Source organism: Furipterus horrens, unplaced genomic scaffold (genome assembly GCF_987537825.1).
Source record: "Furipterus horrens unplaced genomic scaffold, mFurHor1.1.pri manual_scaffold_11, whole genome shotgun sequence".
NCBI lineage: Eukaryota > Metazoa > Chordata > Mammalia > Chiroptera > Furipteridae > Furipterus > Furipterus horrens.
In genome coordinates this window covers 77,243,643-77,263,859 of record NW_028327181.1, presented here as the reverse complement: position 1 = coordinate 77,263,859, position 20,217 = coordinate 77,243,643, and the positions used below count along the sequence as shown (strand labels likewise).

The following is a 20,217-nucleotide window of genomic DNA, read 5'->3' as shown; positions in this document are numbered from 1 at the left end:
AGATTAATCCTTAACCTAATTCACAGACTCCTTAAAAGAAATTCTAGGCTTGAAAAATAGATAGTATGAGTATTAAGGTCCCACTGGGCTGACAAAAGCAACAGTACTATAAGCCAAGCTTGCTGCTGGTATAGAGTGATCTCCCTTGTCATTACCTCCAATGACCGGGCCTCATGGACCTGTGAAGTTTCACTTCCTTTTCCCAACAGCTAGCTGGAGCTAAGGAACAAGGAGGAGCTGGGCTGTTTCACTCTACACAGGTCCATATTCTCATACCTTTGCCTTCCCAGTGTTGGGCTGAGAAGAATAGTCACCATCTCTAAAAGGTGCTAGAAATCAGGGAACCAAGTGTTAACAGATGGATTACCCAAATCTATGAACGTCTCCATGGCCCCTGCCTCCCCCACTTCCTAGGATCATGCCAAGACGCAGCTGATAATTAAGAACACAATCCAAAGGCTGGGGGATAAATCATTTCTTTGTATTTACATTCTTCTGTGAAATACAAATGCTGATTCAGTGAGTCCGTGTATGAGAAAAGACCCTCTTAAATGACACCATCACTTACAAACACTATTTTTCCCAAGTCTGGATTTCCTGGAAGTCACATCACTCACAATTAAGCCTCTTCCATTTCTGCCATTTGAAGGCTGGTCTACTTCTAACCTGAACCGGGGAATATAGACAGAACCCACCACAACTGATCCAAAACACTGAGAGTGTTTTATTTCAAACTCTGATTCCTGTCCTGTGATAAGAAAATTTTGCTACTTTGCTCCTGACAGTCCCTGCTATGGGAAAGATTGGTGTCAGATGTTCTCCGAAACAAAGTGTCTTTCATCTAGACCCAGAAGGTAGATACAAAACTTAAAAAAGAGTAAGTGGGTCCAGGGCTGTGCATAGCAGCCACCCGCCCGGGCCTAGCCATCAGCTGTGGTTATGGAAGATGAGACTGTTGGACAAGCGAGAGAGGGGAGAAAAAAGGTAGTTCTTTCTACAGCATGATGGAGATGGAGGACCTCACAGCTCCTGGCCACCTCATCACCCATACTTCACCCCAGGAATCACACTTGCCATCAGGGTAGCTAAGGCTTATGGGCCTCTCCTTGTAGCTCTTCATAGTCTTCCCAGGGTTTCAGCTGGGGGCCAGGGATCATCACCGTCTGAAAGAGCAGGAAGCTGAGTTATCTATCATCCAAGCCCATGGCTCATGCAGAAGAGATCACTCTCACCTTCATGCCCAACCCTAACAGGAGGATTCCCCTTCCCTGATGCTGCATCACCCCCTCTCTCCACTAGGTGGCGTCCAACAAGACTGGCTTAAGATGCCACTAGTAGGGCCTTAGCTCTCGCTCTCTTTTTAAAGATTTTATTTATTTATATTTTAGAGAGGGGAAAGGGAGGGAGAAAGAGAGGGAGAGAAACATCGATCGGTTGCCTTTCTCAGGCCCCCAACCCAGCCAGAGACCTTGCCTGCAAACCGGGACCTTTTGGTTTGCAGGATGATGCCCGACCCATTGAGCTACACCAGTCAGGGTGGGCCTTAGCTCTTTTAAACCACAGAAGCTACCTTACCTTAAGGATGGGCTGTTTAGGGGGTGCCCACGGAGGGATGACCTTGCCATGCATTCTCCAGCTCCCATAGGGGTTTGTCAGGTGCTTTTCAAAAACAACATACTCCAGGACATCCTTGGGCACATCTTCTTGTCCATACATCAATCTGCCAAACCGGTCATAGATGGCCAAAGTCTGCAAAGATGAGAGCAAGTCTGGCCTGTTAGTCCTCAGAGTTGTTTGTTTCTGTGTTTTGTTTTTTTAATGCTCATCCAAGGATATGTTTACTGACAGGGAGAGAGGAAGGGAGAGGGAGGGAGAGAGAGAAAGAGAAACAACTGGTTGCCTCCTGTCTGCACCCCAACCGGGTATCAAACCCGCAACCCAGGTACATGCCCTGACTGGGGATCAAATTCTCAACCTTTCTGTCGTACGTGATGATGCTCCAACCACCTGGCCAGGGCCTACTTTTTGTTGTTGCTTTGCTTTTGCACACAACCATTTTTAAAACAACCATAACAATACATTTTAATGTGTAGAAACAAATCATCTCAGAATTTTGAATCTAAACTAACTGATCGACTACTGACATTTTACTCTTAGAGGTAATTTTTGTTGTTGTTTTTGACTGGAGTGGGGAGAAAGGAGGATATTGATACCAAGAAGCGTGGGAAAGAATATCCTTGCACCTGCCTTAGTAGAGCTAACCTCTAGCAGTGGGAAGGGCGTAGTGACAGAACAAGAAGACCATGGTGAACCTTTCCTGAGAGCCCATGGTCCTGGGCAGCTATAGCCAGAATTCCAGAGGCAGGTGGCCAGCCTGAGTGTGACGAAAAGCTGGGAGGAAAGCAGACTGGTGCCCCTACCTGACGGGTATGCATGCGGACGGTGATCTGGCCATACATGTTGCCTTGGTTCAGCATACTTGTACAGCGAACCTGAACCACTTGGGGTGGCTCTAAGGATTCTACGAAGCTCCAGCGGACAGTCTTATATTGGATGTCCCAGACCATGTCCTGAGAGAAGAAAACAAGTTCTACTAAGTTTTTTCCTCCCTTTAGGGAAGTTGGTGCTTCCTTCCACACCTGCTCTCACTTCTTGTAGGACTACAGCCAAAATGCAACATTTCCCACCAAATGCTTTCTTGTGGTGCCTTTTCAACCATCCCAAGTCCTGATGAAGCTGTTGCTCAAGCCCACCTCTCAACTCTCTTTTCATTTAAACTGCAACTCAAGACCACTCTACCTCCTTGAGGACCCTTCTCCAAATCACTGAAAAGCACACTCCAAACTGCCAACTTTCTTAGTACATTCTTCTCTCTCCCATACACTTTCATACTCTGCTAATTATTACACGTATTTTTGCTCACTGCATATGTGTTGCCCCCCACTTTACCTTTTTGCAGAGAAGGTTGGGATTTTACAGGGATATAAAGGCTAAACGACTAAGACATGGTTAGCTATCCCTGTCCCTAGGGAGATAAGGCCAAACTGATAGAAATTGAAGTTCTTAATTCTTAAATCACAAAGTACCCCCTCCCTGAAGGTCTGCCAAAGCCCCCAGCATCCATTACCACACAATGTAACCCTCGTGAGCTCTTGTGAAATCCCTTATTACACTGTAGGCAAGTGCAGGCTGGCCCAATGTGGCCCACACCCTGACTTCAGGACCCACCCCTGAGGCCTCAGTGCTGCTTGCTGAGGGACCAGTCTTTCCTCATTTGCATGGCCCTTACCAGGGTCCATGTCAGGTCATTAACATTCAGGCAAAAACAATGGAACCTAAGCTTTTGCTTTAAACTTCCTGCACTTTCAAAACGGATCCTTCTTAAAAATAAAAATAAAAAAACAAAAAAACAAAAAAAAAAGGAGATGTCTACAATATGCCCATTCAGCATCCCATAATTCTAAGGATGGGAACCTACCGGAAAACAGTTTTCAGTTGTCAAGGTATGAAGTCGGTCATGGTCGGAGCTAAAAAAGAAAGAAAGATATATAATTGACTTCTATTTTTATGATACGCTGTATGAAAGTTGAAAATGATGTGGAAAATGGAAAACAATTAATTTTTACAAACATTGTACTTCACTCCTAACATAAGCCAGGTAATATGTTAAGTTCTGGTGACACAAAGATAAATAACATGATTTACCAGAAAATCCTGAACTTCATAGCAGAGTCTGAATCTCAGGAGTATAAAGAAATTTCTCTGAAACTATTATATATCCTTAAGATGGGCAAGAGACCCCTACTGGGAGATGGGGACTGGTTTTTGCTCTAAGCTGCAACAGGGGAAAAAAATCCAACATAAATAACAATCAATAGCTCATCTTCTCTCCTTACCTCAAACACATCACCAGTACAAACTGGCTTGGCCTTGTATCTTACACTGTCATCTTTGAACCTAGCCAAGATAATCATCTATCTTTTCTGGCCCATCCTCCCCTCCCCTATGCCCATCTTTGTTACTGCCACGGTGAGCTAGTCATGCTGATTCTATGCAGTAAGAGTGAGAAAAAGGATAACAAAACCCCAGCCCCTGTACCTACAAGATTTTAGGAGGATTCCTAACTGGGGAGTTGAGGAGTTTCAAATAAACCTAAGAGCACATACACATTCATGACCTCCCCACCCCCACCCCCCAGGTTTAAGGCTCTGTCCCTTTCAAAATTCTCGTCTCTAATCCCAGAACAGGTAGGGGATTAATTCTCTCTGCTTCCCTTTCACCTCTATTCCAAACAGAAAAGATTCCAATTCATTCCTCCCACTGTAGCTCTAGCCTAGACCAGATGAGTTGTGGTGTTACCTACCAAGACCATCATGCCTGGCAGTTCTGAATGCACTCTTCCTCCTCACTATTCTGGCCTAGAAATCCTCAGTAAAAAAAAAAATTCCCTTTTCTACAAGTTCACTTATTATTCTGCAATAGAGCTTACACTGAAAAATAAAAAGAAGACATCTACTTCTGGCAACATAATGGAATGAGCTAATGTAAAACTACTCTATCAACACTAGAAATGTTGGAGAGAATATAATACACACACGCACATTTTAAATATGCTATCCTATTTCACTAGAAAGAAAGGTAAGTCCCTAGATGCCAGAAAGGAGGAGGAAACTAAAATCAGATGGAAAGCATACAACCTGCTACAACAGCTAAGGGATGACGAAGGGACCCAAAAATAGGATCTAATGGCCAGGAGCCATACTCTTCATAAAACCTTGAACCCTCTGGAAGTTGGAACTGAAATCCCTGAATAAAGCCATTGCCATAAAAAGTCCTGCACCTGCAGGAAAGGGAGACTAGAAAAGTAGCCCACCAACCTAGAGATAAAGCTTCTCTCTGTCTAGGGCTCTAAGGAGTGGGGGGCTGAAAAATTAAAGCCCTAAGCTCACATTATAAGCAAACATGGATGTAGAATTTATGGTACCAGTATGATGTAAGAATTCCTAAGCTAAGAAATTAACATAAAAACACATACCAAGCCATTGATATCCCTGGGTATCTGGCAGAAACACACAAAATCCCTCTGGAAACATGTTCATAACTTAGGTTGTTTAGAATTCCCTCAGCAGAAACACTCTCCACTAAGAATGAGCTTACAACAAAACATTATATTAAAAGCAGACCTGGAATCCATCCAGCAAAATCAACTGACACAGACACCAAGCAAAATAACGGGGTAGGAAGCTCTAGGGGTGGGTCCCTCCATTGAAACAACTGGCAAATTAGGGAAAATGATGAGAACCATTATTTCAGAACTCTGGATTCTGACTAGACACATATAACCACCAGAGGAGAGGCTAATCATCTTGGGTAGAAGAACATGTACAAACCAAACTACCTATCATCCCCCTTCTCTTAGCCCTGTCATGACTGTGGGGATAGTGGCCTGTGTTCCTGGAGTGAAGGGGGAGAGAGAGAGGAGTGCAAAGAGAGAGAGATGTCGATTTTTGTTGTCCCACTTATTTATGCATTCATTGTTTGATTCTTGTATGTGCCCTGACAGGGAATCAAACCCACAACCTTGGGGTATTGAGATGATGCTTTAACCAACTGAGCTACCCAGCTGGGGCCAGACACAGACTTTAAAATAAGTGTAATTAGTATGTTCAAGTAATTAGATAACAAAATGGAGAATTTTAGCAAAGAAAATGACACACAAACAAAACTCAAATAAAAATTCTAAAAGTGAAAACAGCAAGTATAAAATTAAGAACTCAACAGATAAGTTTAACAGAGGATTAGATATAACTGAAAATGGGACCGGAAGATAGATAAGAAAATATCCAGACTGAAGCAGGCAGGGAGGGTTGGGGGGACGGCATGGAGATTGGAAAATATAGAAAAAGGCCTAAGAGACATTTGGCACACAGTGAAAAGATCCAACAGATGTGTATTCAGAGGCACAAAAGGAAACAAGAAAGTGGAACAGAAGCAACATTTGAAAAGATGTTCTAACTATTTTCCAACACTAACACAGAAAATGCACCAAAGATTTAAGAAGCAACAGAAACGCAGAGCAAGATAAAAACACCCACACAAACACACATACACAGGTACCTCATAGTAAACTGATGAATACTAAAGGCAGAGAAAAAAAAAATCTTAAAAGCAAACAGAGGAAAATAAGAAACTTTAACTTCAGAGGCAGGTAATTCCTACGGGCCCACATGGGAGTCTCCACTCCCCCTTCCTTCCCTCTTTCCCCTTCCCCTACTGCTACGGGCCCTCAGTCCAGGAGGTTCCTCTTCCCTCCAACCCCCTTCCCCTTCTTCCCTCAATAAACCTGGTGTAAAATCCAAAAAAAAAAAATGAAGAAACTTTAACTTCAAAAAAACAATAAGAAAGAAGTAACTTTTCAATAGAAACAACAGAAACTAAAAGATGACATCTTCAAAATGCTGACAGAAAATAGCTATCAACCTGGAATTCTCAACCCAAAGGAAAGCACCCTTTAAAAATGAAGTGCAACTTCCGGCCAAGATGGAGGCCTGGACTGACATGCTCCATCTCCCTCCACAACTAAGAAGGACTAAAACTACTGCAAAAACAGAAATAACCAGAAGTTCCAGAAAATAAATGGAAGTCCAATGTATGAAGTTATAAACAAGTGGTGCTCGTCTGGACGAGTAGGAGGCGCGAAGCCGGGGCGGAGAGGTCAAGCTGTGCTGGCGGTAGCAGCAGCGGCGATGGCGGCAGGACAGCAGTAAGCACAGACACCCGTATTTAAGGGGAGGCGAGAAGCGCCTGGAAGCACCCCTGGCTGCAGACCAAACCCATCAGCTCGTGATTCCAACGCCAGGGAAGGCAGACCCCCATTGCCTCGAACTGTGAGGCCCAGAGAGCGTGCGGACGGAGGAGGAGGCTCCCGGCCTCTCAGCAGAGAGTGAATGGCAGGAATCCATCTTGGGCCCCTGCCACTGCACAAAGGTCCACAGTGTGGTGAGAAGGGTCTCCTGGTAGTGACGAGTGCACACAGCTCCACCCCCGATAGCATAGTGGGGTGACAGCCCCGCCCAGGAAGCAAAAAGCTGCCAGGATGGCAGGGATAATGATAGAGATCCCAATCATGCAGCTGACCAGAAAGCAAATACATGAATTAACAGACGAACAGACAGATAACCTTTCTGAGGCTCAGTTCAGAGCTATAGTTATAAGACAGCTTACAGATATAACAGCGGGACTTAAATCAAGACGGGGAAGGAATGAAGGCTAGTCCTGCTGAAATGAACAAAACATACATACGAAACTAGTGGTGAGGGAAGGAAAACCGGGGATCAGATCAACAAATCAGAACATAGGGAAGGAACAAACAGTCAACCAGTGCAGAAAGAGGAAACGAAAAGTGAAGAAAATGAGGAGAGGCTCAGAAACCTATGGGACAGCTATAAGCGGGCCAACACCCGAATCATAGGGTTGCCAGAAGGTGAAGAAGAAGAACTAGAAGTTGAAAACTTATGTGAAAAAATAATGAAGCAGAACTTCCCTAACTTGGGGAAGGAAATAGACTTACAAGTCCAGGAAGCACAGAGTTCCAAAAAAACTGGACCCAGGGAGAACCACACCAAGACACATTATAATCAAAATGTCAAAAATTAAAGATAAAGAGAGAATCTTAAAAGCAGCAAGAGAGAAGAGAGTTATGTACGAAGGGGTTCCAATTAGACTATCAGCTGATTTTTCAAAGGAGACTCTGCAGACAAGAAGGGACTGGCAAGAAATATTCAAAGTAATGAAAATCAAAAACCTACAGCCACGATTACTCTCTCCAGCTAAGCTGTCATTCAGAATAGAAGGGCAGAGAAAGTGCTTCCAGGACAAAGTAAAACTGAAGGAGTTCATCAGATCCAAACCACTGCTATATGAGATGTTAAAGGGACTTGTTTAGAAGAAGGAGGATCAAAACAATGAACATTAAAATGAAAACTGTATCACAACAACCAACAACAGAAGCTAGGGAATCGAAACAAAGGCAAACTAAGTAGGCAACAAGAGCGGAAAAAGAATTATAGGTATGGAGAACATATAGGGAGGAGGTCAGTGGGGAGGGGGAAGGGGAGAAAGGGGGGAAGGGAGGGAGATGATGCAGGAATTAAGAAACATAGTAGGAGGGAGTGGAGTAGACAGGAATATGTTGAGAAGAACTATATATATGCACAACCAATGGGCATGGACTAAGGGGGGAGGGACAACTGGAGTGAGGAGGGTCACTGGGTGGAGGGGAGCAGAGGGAAAAGAAATTGGGACAACTGTAACAGCATAATCAATAAAACATATTAAAAATTAAAATTTTTTAAACAATGAAGTGGAAAAAACCCAAAAAACAAAAAATAAAGGTGGAATTTTTTAAATGTAGAACTAAAAGACTAGATGACGATAACATGTTAGATGAATGAGGTGCTGATTGGAATTAAAATGTTCTAAGGTTCTTATACTATTAAGTTGAGAATACATGCCCTGGCCAGGTAGCTCATTTGGTTAGAACATCATACCAATATGCCAAGGTTGCAGGTTGGATTCCCCAGTCAGGCACATACAAGGATTAACCAATGAATGCATAAATAAGTGGGACAACAAATCAATGTTTCTTTCTCTCCCCTTCTCTCTCCTTCCCTCTCTCTCTGTAAAATCAATTTAAAAAAAGAAAAAGAATACATTTTAAACATTTTAACAATAACTTCTGAAAAAACAGAAACAGAATGTGATATTTCCTAACAAGTGGAAGGGAAGGAATAAAAAAGAAGAAAATTATATCAATCTAATAAATGGAAAGAGAAAAAGAAGCAAATAAAAATCACAGTAAATAGAATGCACAAAATAATGTGGCAGAAAAATATCAAAATACAAAAAACAATGTTGAAAAATAAAAATAGTAGGTTTCAAAAAGATATATACAATGATATCATTCATGTAAATTTTCATTATTTACATTTACACATGTACATTTAGTGAAAAGTATAAAAACAAAATATACACGGGAATTATGCATAAGATAGTGGTTACCTATAGGAAGAAAAAGAATGAGGAGATGAGACTTCAGCTATATCTATGTTTTATCCCTGCCCCTCTGCCAATTAAGAGATTCTGAAGCAAATACAACAAAATGTAAACATCTATTAACATGAATGGCACTTTTTTTATATGTTTGAACTACTTCATAATTTTAAAAACAATTTAAAAAATTAATGCATTTTAGAGTACAGATTTGGGGTCCTACCTGAAGCCTAGTCATAGCAGCCACAGCTCAAGAATGTCAGCAACAGTCCAAGGACTGGTACTTAAGATTATTCCAGGGCCCTACATGGTTTTTCATCTCCCTAGCAGCCTTGACTTTTCCTTGGTTGAATCAAGAAAATGTTAAATTTTTTCAAAAGAGCCCTGACTGGTGAGCTTAGTGGATTGAGCGCCAGTCTGTAAACCAAAAGGTTGCTGGTTCAATTCCCAGTCAGCGCACTTGCCTGGGTTGTGGGCAAGGTCTCTGGTTAGGAGTGTGGGGAGGCAGCTAATGAATATTTCTCTCCTTCTCTTTCTCCCTCCCTTCCCCTGTCTCTAAAAATGAATAAAATTGTTTTAATTTTCAAAAGAAACGTATACAAAATAACTGAGGAAAGGGAAATGTACAAACACACAGAAAGGGTCAGGAAGAATTAGGGATCAGGCAGGGTGAGAATAGCAGCTGTTCAGCAGGGTCTCCCAAAACTCATAGGTGGAGCTGAGCCAGATCAAATGGTGAAAACCCCCAGCAGTGGGAAGAATGACAAAGGATAGCTACAGGGCCCAATTATTTCCCACGTAGGGAGTTCTACTACAAAATGAGAACATGGTTTAAGATAGGAAATTCACTTACTTGTTCAGACAAAGGTGAGCTTCAATGAAGATATCCTTAGCTTTTTCAGGGAAGTCCTTTATTTTAAAATTAGCATCATATTCTCTTATCTTCCGTATTCTGTAAAATTAAGCATAAGAATCATTTTTAAAGACCTCATTCAAATCTATAACTCACAGCTTACGTTAACCTCTGGTCAGGGCACATACAACAATCAACCAATGAATGCATAAATAAGTGGAATAACAGATCGATGTTTCACTCTCTTTCTTTCTCACTCTGTCTCTCCCTCTTCCTCTCTCTCTAAAAAAATCAATAGCCTGGCTGGTGTGGCTCAGTGGATTGAGTGCTGGCCTGTGAACCAAATGGTCGCACATGCCTGGGTTGTGGGCCAGGTCCCCAGTTAGAGGTGTGCAAGAGGCAACCACACATTGATGTTTCTCTCCCTCTCTTTCTTCCTCCCTTCCCCTCTCTCTAAAAATAAATATTTTAAAAATAAATAAATTTTTTAAACATTAAAAAAGATATGCAAAAGCACAGAGGCATATCACAATACTGTCAAGGAACTGGCAATTCATTTGGACATGCTAAAGTTTAGGATGAAAAAAATGGAATAAGGAGATGATGACGGAGAGAAGGTAAGAGTCAGATTATAAAAAGCCTTGAATACCACGGAAGAAATCTGGATTTTATTCTTCAGGTAAAAGAAAAGCACAGAAGAATTTTAAGCAGGAAAGGTGATGTGATAAGATCTATATTTAGAGAATAAGTTAAGACTACATGAAGAATTAACACCAACTCAATGTACTTGTACAGAGAAATCTATATATGACCCTAAAGAACCTGAGAGTGACAAATACTAAATGCTTCTGTCCTTTCAACTCAAAGAGGGACTCAGAAGGTTTTTGCTTCTGCTCCTTAACTAAGGCTCAGTTAGCTCTCAAGAAGAGGTCTGTCTTCTTGATCCTTTTCTGCTTTTCTTACTCTCTGAAATTTAAATTCTATTATATGCTTCTCATATATGCTTTCTTTTATCATTACTTTAAATTTTAAAATAGGTGATCAAAAAGTCCTACAAACTTCAGTTAGCTGCGTAACAACCAATAAAGGCTAAGATGCTAAGAATCAGAATGCCCATTATCATTCTACTTTAACTATGTACTCTATTACAGAATAAGAAAATACTGCCAAGTTGTTAAGGCAATCAACCAAAGATGGTCTCTCTGGAATAAAATAGTAACAGGAAATTTTATTCTAATACTGACTCCCAGCTGTCTCAGACACCTACGACAATTGTGATGCCACAATCTTCTTCAATCGCTCAGTTTTCTGTGCCAGTCCTTCCTTTGAAAGAGGTGACACACGAGCATCACCCTCTGGAGGAACATAGGGGTCCAAGATACCAGCTGTAATGAGAGAAGGAGAAAACTAAGAAAGCACTGCAAGACTGAGAAAAAGTCATCGTGAGGTCATATACATTGATGTCTCTCTCCCTCTCTTCTCTTCTAAAAGGAAATAAATAAAATCTTTTTTTTAACTGGGAAGGATCCTGGACAAAGTAAACTAATGAATTAGATTTCCAAGTAGAGGAAATTGTGTTAAATGAGAAAAAATAGTTAGATAATTTAAGTCTTCTCTCAGAGCCTCAGTTTCTTCTTGTACAAAATGGGGAAATTTCACCTTTGCCTTTTAGAAATGATGTGAAAAGAAGATCAAAGATGACCTCATGAAATACAGTGTATACAAAGTAAATCATTACTGAAGCTCAACTGATTTTGTGGTTAAATACCATCAATCATTTTCCAACTCATTCCCCTTTCCAGATTATCTCTGACAGAAAGAGACTGGGTCAAGGTCTCAGAAATACCATGCCTCACCTGTACAAGCCAGATGTATGGGACGCTCTAAACGTTCTGGAGGGATGACCACTCCTGCTTTCCGGGCTTGTTGTATAAACTCCTTTCCTGATTCATATTTGGGTTCATAAGCAGGAGGTCTGAAACGTTTTTTAGTTCTCACTGGAACTACGGCTATGGACTGAGTCACCAATACCGGCTGGAAGGCAGGAAAGATTAGGGTATAGATAACCTGGAAAAAATATGATCTTGAACAAACTCTAAGCAAAGGTAGAAAAAGCACATCCAAAGAATGACTTAGAAACTATTATAAAACCACATATCAGGGGGGAAAGGCATTATTCCCTTAACACAGGTATTTCTTCTTAGAAGCTAGTAAGCAACATTTACTAACTCCACTGAATATTTGCTAAAGGCTTTCCTTTACTACTCGGCAACTCCTAGAAATACTTACTAAAACAAGGCTTATGCTTTCAAAAGAACTTTCATCTGATAGGGAACATAAACATCAACCCAATGCTGAAGCGAGCAGAATACTATTATTAAAGCATTAGAAGAGCCTTCCTGGCATCTCCTCTATTTTTACTGAGATTATATTCTGCCCATTCTATTGGTATCCTCACTATAAACTTCAGTCGTTCTAGCTCCGAACTTATTAATAAGCCCTCTAAAGGCAGGGTCTCTTTTCTCTCTGACCACAAGGTATGCTGAGGCAGGTACCGTGACAATACTGGATTCCCTCCTTTCCAGCTAATGTTTCCATTAGAACATTTGGAGTCAATGGGAAGCGAGCCCACCATCCAAACCATTACGTCTTTCCCCTTTAAGCCCTTCCTGCCAAACAAACCCAGACGAAACAAGACAGTCCCCGATAACTTGCTCGCCCTCATGGCCCTAACCAGGCTTTCACTACTGGGCCACTTAGCTCAGTAGCTGGACCTTAAACTCTTCCCTAGCTTTGGTAGGACTCTTATCATCCAAGCTCACCAAGGACAACTGCGCAGGGAGTATTCCCCTCCCCTCTGTTCTCCTCCTCCAGCCCCCACTGTCCTACTCGCCTGGTCCCTACCCACCTGCTGAGACCACCATCCTAAAGCCCTGGATAAGCAAAACAAACCCCGCGGCATGGGGGCAGCCATTTTGTTCACTCAAAGGCTGCTGGGATGGAGACTAAGCGTTAAGAGCCTGAGGAATGCGAGAGGGCGCATAGGGTGGAGCTGACGCCTGTGCGGAATTTTCCAGGGCGCGCGCCCTCCGCGGAGGTGTGAGCGGCGCGAACGCGCACGTGCGCGGGGAGTACCGTTGCGCGTGCGCACTAAAACGGTGTTGGGGGTAGGGTGGAACGCGCGGCTGTCACGCGCCTACCGAACACTGCTGGAGCGGGAGCTGCGCCTGCGCGAAAGGCTTTCGGCAGGAGTTGCTGCATTCCTGTGAGTCTGGTGTTACAGCACGTTGTTTCAACTCGGAGAGTAATGAAGAGGTGTGGCGCTTCTGAGACAAGTGGTTTTTTTTTCCTTTCAGTGCCTACTTTGATCCCAAAAAGGGCAAAAACGAATAGTGTCTTGGTCTATAGTTGACCGTAATATGCTTTGTAACCTTAACCTTGAGTTAGTTTTCCCACTCTGTACTGGGTGAAGAAAATTTTTTCTTAATGTCAAATAAAGGCAATTAATGAGTACTATGTTTATTGAACAAACATAATGACTACTGTGTTTATTGAAGCAAAAGACACGTGAACGGACAAAAACATTTCTTATTTGTCATTTTGGGAAAGCACAGGACTAGTATTAACAAATAATAGTTTACACTTGGAAATGTTTACCGGGTGGCAGGCAATTTTTGAAGCATTTACATATTTTAATTAAATTACTTCTCACCACAAACGAGTAATATTCTCATTTTACATATGGGGTTGGGTTGTGGAGAAATTACAAATTTTAGTTAAGGTCACATGGCTGATACCTGGAAGAACTGGTATGCATATCCAAGCAGTCTAATTCCAGAATCCATACACACTAATTACTATGCTGCACTGTTTCATATTCAGTTGTTAAAAGATACATGACTGGGATCATCTAGAAAATCCAGTGCTGTAAATTATTGCTGAATGGCAAATACTTTCCATACTTAACCTTATTCTGACAATTAGCGTTTACTGAGCACTTACCTACAGTATTTTGCAATGAGTTAGGAGCTATGGTATGTACAGACAAGAGCTTATAAATTGGAGTAGAAATGCTACAAAATATCAGGTAAAATGTTAGGGACTATCAAAGGAAAAAGATTACTTTTAGGTTTGGGGATCCCATGTATTGTTTTAATTTTTGACTTCTCAACTATACTGCAAATTCTTCAAGGGTAAGAATTCCCCTACCAGTCCTAGACACAGCACTAAACCTATAGCATTACACATGAATAGCGACATAAAATTAGATGCCGTTGTATGTGTTAATTAAAGAATATATGTTATTAAGCTTTCAAATGCGATAGCTAGTTATTTCTTAACAGACTCCTCTCTACTCTATGCCCAGAAAATAAATCATACTTTTTTGTTTTTAACTGGTCTCCCCACCTAAGTGAAAAAACCCACTCCACTGAGTGGTTATCTGTTAATACAGAACATTGATATAGTCTGGGACTGTTTTATGTTGGCCTCACATGGTAGTCATTACATCCCAGATCCTCTTTTGCCTGCCCTCTGATCAGTTTCTCAGAGAATGAAAATTTGTTTCATATTAACCTGGATGAAATAATAAAGGGTGTCAATATCATTTAACTCGTTCTTTTTAAAAAAATAGACTTTATTGATTGATTTTAGAGAGAGGAAGGAAAAGAGAAACATCAATTTGTTGTTCTACTTATTTATGCATTTATTGTTCTAGTTTTTAAAGATTTTATTTATTTTCAGAGAGAGGGGAAAGGAGGAAGAAAGAGAGGGAGAGAAACACCAATGTGTGAATAAAACATCAGTTGGTTGCGTCTCCCATGCCCCCAACCAGGGACCTGGCCCACATCCCGGGCATGTGCCTGATTAGGAATCGAACCAGCAAACCTTTGGTTCACAGGTTGGTGCTCAATCCACTGAGCCACACCAGCCGGAGCTCATTGTTGATTATTGTATGTTCCCTGACTGAGGATCAAACCCACAACCTTGGTGTATTGGGACAATGCCTTAACAGCAACCTGGCCAGGACCTCATTTAATTCATTCTGAGATGAATTATAAATGGACTCCTTTTTTTTTTATTAACTGCTTTTTTGGAAAACTCATATTATCTTCCTATCTCACTAAGTCCATGGAAAATTAGGAGCTGTCTGCTGGGGATGTAACACCGCAGGATATTTCTTAATTCTGCAATCCTAGTAATTTACATTTCAGAAAAAGCAAGATGAGAACAAGAGAAGGGAACTCATTGTGTAATTAAGGTAAGAATAATGTGGTTAGGCACTCAGCCTCACACAAAGGACAGTCTTGCACATAGTAGACAATCGAGTATTTATTCAATAAATGAATAGAATCCCAGTTCTGGCGGTGTGGTTCAGTGGACTGAGTGCCAGCCTGTGAATCAAACGGTCGCCTGTTTGATTCCCGGTCAGGGAACATGCCAGGGTTGCAGGCCACATCCCCAGTTGGGGGCATCCAGTTGATGTTTCTCTCTCTCCTTCTCCCTCCCTCCCCCTTTCTCTAAATATAAATAAGAATGAAGTCTTTAAATTTTTTTTAAAAAATATAAATGAATAGAATCCTGGTTGAAATATGATGAAGCAGAGGACAAAGTTGGTTTCTTATTTCTCCAAACACTGCTGCCCTATTGAAATTTCTAAACAGAGTTGAAGAAAATGGGATATACCATGAACAGTGGGGGACATGGACTTGCTTTTTTTTCCTTCCAGCAGCAGGTGACAGAATCTAAGATAGAAATTCCCGAAGTCCTGCCAGGCAGCCTACATCCTAGAAGCACGACTGATTTGAAGAAGGACAATCCTTCTGGAGAATTGAAAAATCTGATTATAATGTGTTTATTGATTACAATGCAAGTAATAGGTTTGCCATGTATTTATGTTGTACCTCTTTCCCTTGAGAGCATGAAAAACAGAAGTGGATTCTCCCAGAGAAGGTGACATAGAAGTAACCAACAATTCTGACTTTCTAAGAAATGTTCTCCAGAGATTGTTAGCTAACAATGTTAGTAGAGCTTTTTTGTCAATCCAAGAGTTGACTATCTATGACTCACATAATGGTTAAGGACGCTATAGTGCCTAAGTTTATATCTTAGCTCCACCTCTTTTCCTTACCTATAGAAAGGGGGTAAACAAGTACCTAACTCATAGACTTGTTATTAACTCATTTAATGAATTAATACATGTTCCCACTCTGGTTAGTTATGGTAACTGCTCCCAAGTCCCATGACCCTGGAAAGGATATACAGAGCCCAACAAGAGTCCTGATTAGTGTAATTGCTCTTTGTGCTGGATGCAGATGATATCCCTGTCCCCAGAGTCCACCTCATTGCAGTGTCCCTAAAGCAAGAGAGCTCCTAACCCACATATGAATTGGAAATCTGAAGGAAGCCCTGTAAATTAGCTGTCTTCCCCCCAGGGAACAGTTCTCACCTCTGTTGAAACCAAGACCAACTAAAGGCAGGTTTGTTTTCAAGCCCAAAAGTGATTTCTTACTTCTGTGGGTTGTGGCTGGATTTCTTCTTCTAGCTTCCCTTCTTTCTCATCTATCCTCCCACTCATTCCTGCTGCTGAGAACAAAGACCTTTTCCTTTACCATTTTCTGCCTGCCTCAGACTCCTTATCTCTAAAGGTATGTTTAGGAAGAGATAACTGCTCATTCTGGCGGAGCCAGAAAAGAAATCCATGCCAACCGCTGTTCAAACTAAGTCTAGAATTAATCCCTCGCCTCTTCTTGCTCCACTTTCACCCAGCTGGCTAAATGAAGCAATAATCCTAAAAGGGAATTTCAGGCTATTTGTGACCACCCTCCACCCCCACCCAGGGTAAGCACCATATTCACAGAGAGAGCAAAGCGCCTGGATCAGAGTAATCTGTTTCTAACCTACTTCCTTCCAGGGGATTACCTCTGCAGGAGGAGGGAGACAGAAAGAAATCTGACACCTTAGCATTGGGAAATAGGGAAGAATCTCCAGGAGGGAGAGGAGGGCTGTGGACTCCCCTTTCAAGAGCCTGGGGGCCTGTTATCATACCCTGGGGTACCCTGTAAAAGACATTTCTAGAGTAATGTTTGGCAATTAGGTACTCTATAAGTGTGTTGAACGAAAGATTGAAAAGTGTATAAATTCTGGGCAGATGAAGGCAAAATTTTCCTGATTATACCTACAACCTCAGATCTTTATATACACACCAATTTATGTCTAAAATCAACCTACCAACAAATAGAAAAGTAAGATATACTGGGAAGGGCTCTGGGTTTGTAGGCAGGAGACATGGGTTCTAGAACCATCATTGCTGACATGAATTTACCCTGTCTTAAGGCAAGTACCCTATTTCGCTGAAAATAAGACCTAGTGCAAATTTTTTCAAGCTTAGAAGTATAAGGACTCCCCTGAAAATAAGACCTAGTGGCAGTCATTGCTATAGCTCCCCCCACACCATACATTAGCATTAGCAGGTCATTTAATAGGTCTTACCTTGTGTGGGAGGCATCTGCTGCCCAGAGAACATGAAAGGGAGAACACTGCGGCCACTGCTCTGAGGACCGTTGTGCATGGGGGAGTTGGAAGAGGCCTGCCGCTGCAGCTGCCGCATTTCCTGTACATGGAAATAGAGTCACAAGAAATTCTTGATGGAATTCAGAGTTTGGCTGGCTATGCTGATGTTTGTGATGACATGACTACAGTATATTAATAAATGTTGATTTTTTTGTTCAAAAATAAATGTGAATTCTTGTTCATGGAAAAATAAGACATCCCCTGAAAATAAGACCTAGCGCGTCTTTAGGAGCAAAAGTTAATATAAGACACTGCCTTATTTTCGGGGAAACACAGTAACTTCATATCTCTGATCACTAATTTTTCCCTTATAAAGAAAAGTAAGTCACTCTCCAGAGTCCTAAAAGCCTACAGTCCTGTGCAATGTATATTGAGCTCTTATTAATAATGCACTAAGGAACTTTCGGCCAAGATGAAGGTCTAGACAGACATGCTGCGTCTCCCTCCACAACTAAGAAGGAATACAACTACTTCAAAACTAGAGACAACCAGAAGTTCCAGAAAATTGAGCTGCCTGGAAGTCCAACAAAGATATAAAGAAGAAATACTCATCCAGACAGGTAGGAGGGGCAGAGCCGGGGCAGAGAGGATGCAGTGCGGTGGCAGCAGCAGCGGCAGCAGTGGCAGCAGCGGCAGTCTGGCGGAAAGCGCAGTCACACAATTTAAAAAGTGGGGAGGGACACCTGTGGAGCGCTCCCAGCCCCAAACCGGACTGCGCAGCTCACAGTCCCAGCGCCAGGGAAAATAGTCTCATTGCTTCTCATTGTGCAAACCAGTGGGGGTTGGGGCAGAGAAAGAAACTGCCGGTCTCTCAGCAGAGTCCACTTGTTTAAAGGGCCCCCATGGTCCTAGAACGTCTGCAGTCCCACCCACTCTGGGAACGATGGCCAAGGCAACAGCTAGAGAGGTGCCAGTCCCATATGGAAGTGGGAGAAGTGCCTGGAAAAGGGGCAAGTACTGAGCAAGCAGCATTGTTCCCTCTCAGATCCCTCCCTCACATACAGCATCACAAGGTGGTGAAACAGGTCGCCTGTACTGATGAATACCTAAGGCTCCGCTCCTTACAACATAACAGGTGCAACAGCTCTACCTATGACATGGAGGCAAACAAACACAGGAGCCTGTCAAAATGAGGAGACAGAGAAGTATGGCCCCAAAGAGGGAATGGATCAAGGTTCCAGTGGGAGAACTAAGCAATAAGGAGACAGCCAACCTAACAGACAGAATCCAAAACACTGGTGATGAAAATGCTCACAGACTTGACAGATATGCTTAAATATAGCAAATGCATAAGAGAAGAAGGCTACGCTAAATGAAACGAAGGAAAATCCACACAAACCAGTGGTGAAGGGAAGAACACCAGGGTTCAAATCAATGATTTGGAACATAAGGAAGAAGAAAACAGTCAACCAGTACAGAATGAGAAAACAAGAACTGAAAAAAATGAGGAGAGGCTTAGGAACCTCTGGGACAACTTGAAACATGCCAAAATCTGAATCATAGGGGTGCCAGAAGGAGAAGAGGAAGAGCAAGAAATTGAAAGCTTATGTGAAAATATAATGAAGGAAAACTCCACAAAGTTGGCAAAGGAAATAGATATACAAGTCCAGGAAGCACGGAGTCCCAAACAAGCTAGACCGAAAGAAGACCACACCAAGACACATCATCATTAAAATGCCAAAGGTTCGAGATAAGGAGAGAATCTTAAAAGCAGTAAGAGAAAAGCAGAAAGTTACCTACAAAGGGTTGCCTTTAAGACTAGCAGCTGATTTCTCAAAAGAAACTTTGCAGGCAAGAAGGGACTGGTAAGAAGTACATATTCAAAGTGATGAAAAGCAAGGACCTACAACCAAGATTACTCAATCCAGCAAAGCAATCATTTATAATGGAAGGGCAGATAAAGTGCTTCCCAGACAAGGTAAAGCTAAAGGACTTCATCATCACCAAGCCATTATTATATGAAATGTCAAAGGGGCTTATTTAAGAAAAAGAAGGTCAACACTATGAACATTAAAATGACAATAAACTCACAACTATCAACAACTGAATCTAAAAAATAAAAACAAAATCCAACTAAACAAACCAGAATAGGAACAGAATCATAGGTATGGGGATCATTTGGAGTGTTATCAGCTGGGAGGGGGAAGGGAGAGAAATGGGGAAATGGTGCAGGGACTAAGAAGCATAATTGGTTGATACAAAACAGACGGGGAAGTTAAGGATAATATAGGAAAGGGTGAAGCCAAAGAACTTATATGCACGACCCATGGACATGAACGAAGGGGGGTACTGGGTGGAGGGGAGCAAAAGGCAAAAGAAATTAGGACTACTGTAACAACATAATTAATAAAATATACTTAAAAAATAATGCACAAAGGCCTGAGCTCATTTATAATACACTGAAAAGAGCTCTCTTTGGGGCCCCTTATGAATCAAGTGCTCAGCACACCTTCACTCTAGTCTGTATTCTTTTCTCTACCTGCCGTAAACCCTGACATATAAACATGTACCTTCGGCTGACCATTCTTTCGGGATGCCCTGTAGCTCTTCGGGGTGGAATGGAAACTGTGTGAATGCAGAAAACTTCCACTAGAGGGTACCAAGGCTGCACTGGCATCTCAGACTGCAGGGAGGTCTATGCAAACCCAACAAGTCCAGGATTTTTAAATATCTGCATTTAGAGATTTAGAGATTACTGTTCACTGCTCTTTATTTGGTCTGCTCCTTGCTGCTCCTTGGAT

At 41.9% G+C, this 20,217-nt stretch overlaps 1 protein-coding gene across 1 annotated transcript; it reads right to left on the bottom strand.

Moving 5' to 3' along the window:
- Nucleotides 1–460: 460 nt before the first annotated feature.
- Nucleotides 461–12,909, bottom strand: MRPL45 (mitochondrial ribosomal protein L45). Its single transcript, XM_090291145.1, has 8 exons — nucleotides 12,813–12,909; nucleotides 11,761–11,938; nucleotides 11,172–11,289; nucleotides 9,905–10,003; nucleotides 3,479–3,527; nucleotides 2,421–2,570; nucleotides 1,576–1,749; nucleotides 461–1,163 (listed from the first exon to the last, which is right to left on the bottom strand). Exons 1-8 carry the CDS (start codon nucleotides 12,876–12,878, stop codon nucleotides 1,086–1,088), a joined length of 912 nt encoding a protein of 303 aa, XP_090147271.1. The 5' UTR covers nucleotides 12,879–12,909; the 3' UTR covers nucleotides 461–1,085.
- Between the last annotated feature and the right edge of the window lie 7,308 nt (nucleotides 12,910–20,217).

Excerpts from the sequence above, each read along its gene's own strand:
- MRPL45 (XM_090291145.1), bottom strand. The coding sequence starts at position 12,878 with ATGGCTGCCCCCATGCCGCGGGGTTTGTTTTGCTTATCCAGGGCTTTA. Across the intron at positions 11,939-12,812 it reads TAGGATGGTGGTCTCAGCAG|CCGGTATTGGTGACTCAGTC; the intron begins GTGGGTAGGGAC and ends CCTGCCTTCCAG. Across the intron at positions 1,164-1,575 it reads CTAAACAGCCCATCCTTAAG|ACGGTGATGATCCCTGGCCC; the intron begins GTAAGGTAGCTT and ends CTGCTCTTTCAG.